The following is an 8,156-nucleotide window of genomic DNA, read 5'->3' as shown; positions in this document are numbered from 1 at the left end:
CTCGGAAGCCTATAGAAATGCCCTTGATGGCCAGCCCAGCACAGGATAATCATAAGCTTTCCTATAGCGATATGCCCATTGCCCAGTGAATGACAGATCGCTTCCGGCACGCCTATCCCCGTCAAACACACACCAAGCAGCCAGTAGGATCCGCACAGGGAACCAATGTCTCACCCCTGGCTGATTCGCCGCAGAGACGCTGCTTCTCACTGGTTACACTCAGCAGCCAATCCCCGCTCTCGTCCTGTGTCCTGTAACGTCACTATCCCCGCCCTGCGCGCCCATGACTCTCAGCGCTTCTCTGGCGTTGCGTACGTCCATTGGTTGCGTCGGCGTCAGCCACACCCCTCCCGGCATGCAGGCCAGTGGGCGCGTTTGTTTGGGTTGCGAAGGGCGTGGCCTGGTTTGGCAGGCTTGCTTGGCGCGGGTTGTTGTCTGATGCGGACGCGGGTCGGTTCCGGGCTGTAAGGAAGGATTGGGTCGGTGTCCGGAAGCTGTGAGCGGGCGGAATGTACCTTAGATGACTTCCGGAGGAGCTCGGGCAGTATCCGCGCAAGCCTGGGGGCTGTGGAGCTGCAGAGCAGAGGGCGAGCTTCAGGAGGCCGCCCATCAGGTGAGGAAGATTCACCATCCATCGTTCCCACACCTCTATTGCTGTCATTATATTATACAGTATCAGGTGAACTACAACTCCCAGCATGCATCCTTCCCCTCTGTGATGGTCTGCCCTGTGCTGAGACTGCTGCTGTCATAAATCAGGACCACTCTGGAAGTGTTTACCCAGCTGTCATGTCCTGATCACACCTGGCTAACCCTTATATGTCCCAGTGATCAGCTGATGCAAGTCACGTGATTTGTTGTGCAAGGCTTTTGCTGGTGCCCTGATATCTTGCCCACCCAATCATCACGCTTATGTCCTGCATGTTGCATCTCTATGTTGTCTGACCAAATGGCACCTGGCAGGCCATGAGAAGGGAGATGGAATGGGGCCCTAGGCAAGGTAGTAAGCATTGACTCCCTCTAAGGATCATTTAGATAATCTTAAATCAGAAAGAAAAAAAGTTACATCTGGGCCCTAGGCACCTGCTTAAAAGTCTTCTTTAGATCACCCCTTAAATCATTTTCACATAGTGGCAGAAAACAGAAGGCTTGACAACATTGAAAATACACAGTATAAACAGAGGAAACAGAATGGTTGTCAGCAGCTGGTTTCTGTTGTATGGATCTGATACATTGTTTTGAAGTTTATTAAAAACTTTGCATGTAAAGAATGTGGATTTTTTTTATATAAAGCTGTATTTTAAATGTCCTATTACTTATTATTGCTTATCAATATCTGCTATTGGAAAGGCTTTTGGCTTTACGTTTATTAATATTGTATTCTAATTCAATTAACATGACACTTTTTATATCATTTGTGCTATAAATGTATCTCCTAGTTTGCTACACGTTTCTTTATGGAATATTGGCAGCGTTTATATCTTGCTGGTGACTTGCATTGCTGCAGTTCATTGCCTTTGATGTTGGATTTGGATAATAATTATGTATAACTATTATGCATTTCTAGATATAGCTGTGACACGTTAATTCTACACCAATCCAAATGTATATTTATAGAATTGATTTATTTGTATCTGTGGTCTTTATTTGCTGCCTTTTTGGTTGTTCTGATTGGCTTACAATAGTGCAAGGGAGCAATTCTTATAAAGCATTGTTTACATTGTACATTGTGTCTTATTATAACTGGTTTTATTTCTAAACTGTATTGGAGCACTTTGATGTGATCTGTTGTTGATTGATTTCTCTATTTGTGTAATAGAACAACAGTTTTATTTGCTAGACGTCTTTATTATGGATTGGCTGCCTCCATGTTTGATGATTGGGGCGACAGATGCTATATGCTCCTTCTAAACTACGATCTGATTAATAGCAGATATCTGTGCTGTGACTTCCTAGGGTGCTGACATTACTGGGCTTGCAGTTGGTGGTCTCAGATCTTGGGGTGCCATGGAGGTGGGGGGGATCTGTTGACATTTGAAAAATTAATTTCAAATGCTGCAAAGGCTGATGACGTAGCAAGCAAAGTTTAGCTTTCAGACAAATCCCAACGCGCCGTGGGTGACCCTATTTTGGCAACCTCTTGTTAAAGATCTGTACGTTCCTCCGGCGAGATCGATGTGTCGTTGGAAAGCTGAGGGTCTTGGCTTTAGTTTGCGCCTGGTCCCGAGTGGCTGCGACGCTCCGATCCCGAGTTATGGGGTGTTGAGTGAGGGGTGTCCCCCTGCGCCTGGCTGCAGAGAGCGCGTTTAGTGGAATCGAGTCTCCAGCCCCGGCCAGTAAGACACGCAGAGGAGAGGGCGCAGAGCTGGCTGCTCCCTCCTTCGGTATAATGAGCGATCCCGGGCGCACCGAGGCTCGGAGTGACACCGATCCAGGGTGAGGAGGGAGAGGGGCTCTCGGGGGTGCCGGGGACACTAAAATGGGAAGCGATCGGGCGCCCCAAAGTACTTTTATAGCGAGTGAGCTGCGCGAGAGGCGGCTGCTGCTGATCATCATGTCGGGTTCTCTTGTGCTCAGCCAGAGAAACAACAAAACCAGCCCGATCTCCCTCTGCTGCCGCCTTCTCCACACCGCCCCTGAGCCTGGCATCCGCTCCCGGGACCCCTCTACTGCCCAGTCAGGCAGGGTACCTCGTCCCCCCGGCTCCCAGGGGCTCTCAGCCAGCCTTGTGCAGCCGGGACAGGGGAAGAGGATTTGTCACGAACAATGGCGGCCATGTTGTTCTGGAGCTCTTTCTCTGTCTCTCTCCAGAACTTTATTTTTCAGGCTGGAATTGAGGGTGTGAGGGCATTTTTGGGGTGCAGGAGGGCCAGCAGTCCATTCCACTGCTTCTGCTGTTCACTGGCTGCCCGCCTAACCTGTTATTTTGCTTCGTTTTTAGGATGACAGTGAAGCTAAAGACTGGGGAGGAAAGGTTGAAGAAGCCAAATAAGAGATCCCCAGAAGCTGAAGAGGAGGACGAGGCTGCAGGAGAACTGGAAGATCAGGACAAAAAAGGGGGTGACCCCCTCATCCCTGACACCCCCAACCAAGAGGCCAAGGAGGTCACCAGTCCTGAGCAGCCCTCCAAAACCCAGCAGGACCAGCATCATTTTCTGCGCTCCAGCGTCAGACCGCACAGCAAACGGCAGAGGAGAGATTCCTACAGCCATGGGAGAAGCACTACAGCCAAAAGCAAAGGTATACCCCTATCCACACTTTGCCCAAAGCAGTTTTTGGGGGGATTAAGAATTTATGCAGGCCCCCTTTTTACATTTTAAGGGATTTTTCATATGCTGTCTAGTTTTAGTTTTTTTTTTTGTTTTGTTTTTAGATGTGTTGATATGTTTGTGCCATGCTTCCATTTCTTCACTGAAAGTGTAGACTTCTGCTGTCTGTGCCAAATTCTCTCAGAGGTGCAGAATGATGGAGAAATAATCATAATAAATAATATTGCAAGTGTGAGTTTTGCCCTTCTTGGCCAAAATAAAGATTTATTTATTTTTAACTATATTGGACTAAATTTAGACTGTGCATGTGACTTTGCATTGGTTATATTAACACAAATGCTAGAATAGTAGTTTGCAACAATGACATTTGAAACAGAAGTGACATTTTTAACTGCAGAATTAAAATAGTAAAAAAAAAAAAAAAATAGTTCATGCAATGTACGATATTGCATCCAACATGCAATGATCATATTTCAGCATTAATAATAATTTTGCAAGTGTGATTTTGCCCTTTCTGGGTCCTATAATTTTTTTTTTTTTTTAACAAGATGTACTTTGGACTGAAATACATACGTACACTTTCCTGCTTTGTTCCCCTCTCTCCCTGTATATATGTACATTTTGGAATACAACATTTCTGAATAATAGTTTACAACTAAATTTGACATGGTGACATTTTCGCGTATCTAGAATTTACTCAGCTAATCACACATATATTTGTCTATAAAGTGTGTATGCACTGTAATGTAAATTATTTTTACGTTAAATTACAGTATATTAACATTTTTATTTCTTCGCGGTGCGTTTTATAGATTGCTTCAATAACTACGCCTCACTGATTTTCACAATGTAATTTCCCACCAGAGTGTAAAAATAACTGCAATACCTTTTATTATTTTTTTTTTGTGTTTACGAGGAAACCCATGCAAACATGGATGGGGTCAACATACTAACTCCATGCTCATGGTGGACTGAATGGAATCTGAAGCTTGGACACTAGGAGTACAAGCTTTGTAGTCTCTATGCAAAAATTGTATTCTTTGAGTAACAGTGGCTTATGGAAGACTGAAGTGAGAAGAATATGGAGGCTGCTCTATTTTTTTCCATGTAAACAATGCCAGTTACCTGGCAGTCCTGCTGATCTATTTGGCTGTAGTAGTGTCTGAATCACACAAGAAACAAGTGTGCACCTAATTTTGTCAGATCTGACAATATTGCCAGAAACGCCTGACGCATGCTTGTTCAGGGTCTATGGTTAAAAGCATTAGAGGCAGATGTTACGCAGGGCAGCCAGGTAACTGGTATTGTTTAAAAGGAAATAAATATACTCACCTCCATGTGCATTTCACTTTAGTTGTCCTTTAAAACAGGTTATTGGGAATGGTCAGCGAGATGCAAATAACTCTGGGTTGATGCTGAATTATGCAAATATTTGCAGCTTGAACATGGACCAATAGAATTACCACCTCAGTTTCATTTGCCTGGGACATATTCAAGCTGCTTACATTTGCATTCGAAGTTTGCATAATTCTGTATTAACTTGGACTTATTTGCATTTCATTTATCATCCCTACTGGTTATATGTGGCCAGACACGCATATTCTCCATCTGCTTTATTGTTGCTGAACATACATTTGCCAGCATGCTGGTCTTTTTTTTTTTTTTTTTTTTTTAATAGTACATCCGAATCCAGTAATTGTAACCTGTTCAGCACTGTTGCATTGTGTATCTACTCCCCTGTGGACTTCACTTCAGCACTAGGGTCGTAGATACATGTATCAGCTGGCTCCCGCGATTCCCCTCCCCCCACTGTGGCAGAGTACTGATCAGTGAATAGAAACATGTTCCTGTTCACCAGTCATAGTGGCAGTAGGGAATGGTGATTGGCATCAATGACATGCTGATCGTGATTCACAGCTCCTCACTACGTCCTGCGTACTGGTCAGTACACAGGATAGTGTGGGGACATCTAGTGGCCAGAAAGAAAAATACACCTACAAATGTTCAGAAATAAAACAAAATGCACAATTTTAACCCCTTATGTCCCCCTCCTATCGATATTAATTTAAAATAAAAGTATCAACAAAAGAAAAAAAGTTGGTACTTATCCGTTAGCCGGGCACATCTGGCAGGTGGCGCTAATTACTATTCCCCCTCCAGGCCGACATGGATAGTAGGGAAAGATGTAACTCTGGTGGAGTTTTGTCGCCACCTAGAGGATGCGCCCGGCTAACGGATAAGTACCAAAAAGTTACCATAGAGACTCAGCTTTTTTAATATGTATGTCATAAGGGTATATCAATACTACTTTTGCAAATTAGGGATTGTAATTATTGATCTAGTATAAAGAAACAGAAAAAATACACCTTTATTTCCAAATAATATTGTTGCGATACATTGTAGTAGGGATACAATTTAAACATTGTGATAACCAGGACAAATAGGCAAATAAAATGTCGGCACATTTTTATTTTAAAACTATAATGGCTGAAAATTGAGAAGAAATATTTTTTTTGGTACTTATCCGTTAGCCGGGCGCATCCGGCAGGTGGCGCTGTTGATGTTAATTCCAATCATAATTACTTCAGGTCAACCTGTGAATGTAAACCGCCGGATGCGCCCGGCTTAAACAGATCAAGCCGCCGGCTTGCTTCGTGTCTCGCTCTCCTCCCCCTCTTGCCCTCTCTCGTATGAGCCTTGGGGAGGGGACATGCGTGTCCCCCCAGAGTCGTTCGTCGCGGCATTGCGACGAACGACTCTGGGGGGACACGCATGTCCCCTCCCCAGTGTTCTATAGGAGAGAGGGCAAGAGGGGGAGAAGAGCGAGACACGAAGCAAGTCGGCGGCTTGATCTGTTTACGGTTTACATTCACAGGTTGACGTGAAGTAATTATGATTAGAATTAACATCAACAGCGCCACCTGCCGGATGCGCCCGGCTAACGGATAAGTACCTTTTTTTTTCTTATTACTCCCTTTAAAAGCTAAAATAAAATAATTCTTAGCAAAAAGTACCATCCAAAGAAAGCCTTATTTGTGGCGAAAAAACTACAACGATGTATAGATCCTTTCGGCGTCATAAGTGGCGATTATGTTATTGGCGAATTTAGAGGAGCATGAAATGTGAAAATTGCTCTGGTATTTACGAACCTGTGGTGGGGAAGTGGTTAATGCACTTACACACAGCTTTATTGTTGTTGCAGATGACATGTAGGGACATTAACAGCAAATGCACTGTGCTTGCACATTCATTACCAGTCAAAGATTGTTCCTTTCTCAGTGTAATGGCAGTGGATCCACTGTGCTGAAAATGCATGCACCAGTGTGTTGTGCATTGTATTGGCGACACATCTGGTCTGCAACTGATGCGCCACATGCACTGTAAACCGACCTTTAAAGGAGTTATCAGGCAAAGAAAAAAAAATGAGTTTCACTTACCTAGGGCTTCTACCAGCCCCATGCAGCCATCCTGTGCCCTCCTAGTCACTCACTGCTGCTCCAGTCCCCTGCTGCCAGCTAGTTTTGTTTTTGCCGAACTCGGGTCGGTGGGCCGCATTGCGTACATTTTTACACATTTCCGCTGATGCAGGAACAGTAACGCATAAATTTTTACGCGTTGGTGGTTCAGTACGTACATTTTTATGCATTGAACCACTAACGCGTAAAATGTATGTGTTACTGTTCCTGCATCAGCGGAAATGCATAAAAATGTACGCAATGCGGCCCACCGACCCGAGGTCGGCAAAAACAAAACTAGCTGGCGGCGGGGGACTGGAGCAGCAGTGAGTGACTAGGAGGGCACAGGATGGCTGCATGGGGCTGGTAGAAGTCCTAGGTAAGTGAAACCCTGCTGTGTGTGATTTCTTGATTGAAACAGGTGTGGCAGTAATCAGGCCTGGGGGTGACTACAGAAATTGAACTCAGGTGTGATAAACCACAGTTAAGTTATTTTTTAACAAGGGGGGAAATCACTTTTTCACACAGGGCCATGTAGGTTTTGAGTTTTTTTTTTTCTCATTAAATAATTAAAACCATCATAACTGCATTTTGTGTTCAATTATGTTATCTTTGACTAATAGTTAAATGTTTCTGCTCATCAAAAAATGTTAAGTGTGACAAACATGCAAAAGAATAAGAAATCAGGAAGGAGGGCAAATAGTTTTTCACATCACTGTAGCTCATTAGACTTTTCCACCAATTCCAAACTTTCTACAAGCAAAGGAAGTGATAAAGTACTGGTACTTTGTTCATGACTGATTATTGTTTCAGATGATAGAAAAAGTCATAAATGAGTACATTTATCCATTTTCTGTGAATAATGTACTGATATTTCAGGTGAGTTGGCAGCTCTCATGTAGGCAAAAAACAGGCAGCAGGGTATGGGAAATAAGTAACCATGGAACATACTGTGGTAATAGATAAATATTGGTTAACGATGCAGTCAAAGAAAAAAGTCCAGTGTATAGAAAAGTCATGGTAGTAACAATTCTTAATCTTTCTATCTGTTAAAATAATATCCATACAATTTTTATATGTTGTGAAGTTTAGAGGGGTCGCAGCCAGCACGCAGTACACAGACGTATAAAATAAAGTCCATTTATTGTGCAGTAGAAGAAAAACAGCTTCAGTTCAGCAGTAACAAGTGGAAAATAAACAGTCAGCTTACTTCAGCTTTGTAATAGAAAGTCCAGCAGGTTCAAACAAAGTTCAATTTTCATCAGGCCAATACCATACTAACAACAGACCAGGGTATGGTTTGGCTTCCATCAAGTGCTCCAATATTCCTTGTCAGGAGATGCCGTAGCAGACATGCTACTCCTCCAACACCTCTCCTCAGACTGCCTGTGAGGCTGCTTCTTATGCATACATTTGCATCTCATCAATACCA

The 8,156-nt window shown here is 43.6% G+C and overlaps 1 protein-coding gene across 3 annotated transcripts in view; it reads left to right on the top strand.

The window, feature by feature from the left end:
• The first annotated feature begins 375 nt into the window (after positions 1-375).
• The window catches only part of CRAMP1 (cramped chromatin regulator homolog 1), a 79,144-nt gene continuing 71,363 nt past the window's right edge, over positions 376-8,156 (top strand). The window contains exons 1-2 of one of the 3 annotated variants that reach the window (XM_068244380.1): positions 376-613; positions 2,942-3,240. In XM_068244380.1, coding sequence (XP_068100481.1) covers positions 2,943-3,240 — 298 coding nt within the window. In that variant the 5' untranslated portion in view covers positions 376-613; position 2,942. Of the gene's footprint in view, positions 614-2,098; positions 2,154-2,352; positions 2,437-2,941; positions 3,241-8,156 lie in introns of those variants that run through there. The other 2 variants (XM_068244381.1, XM_068244379.1) reach the window with 2 other exon arrangements.

The sequence above is a fragment of the Hyperolius riggenbachi genome, chromosome 7, assembly GCF_040937935.1.
Source record: "Hyperolius riggenbachi isolate aHypRig1 chromosome 7, aHypRig1.pri, whole genome shotgun sequence".
Taxonomy (NCBI): domain Eukaryota; kingdom Metazoa; phylum Chordata; class Amphibia; order Anura; family Hyperoliidae; genus Hyperolius; species Hyperolius riggenbachi.
This window is presented reverse-complemented; position numbering and strand designations above follow the sequence as displayed.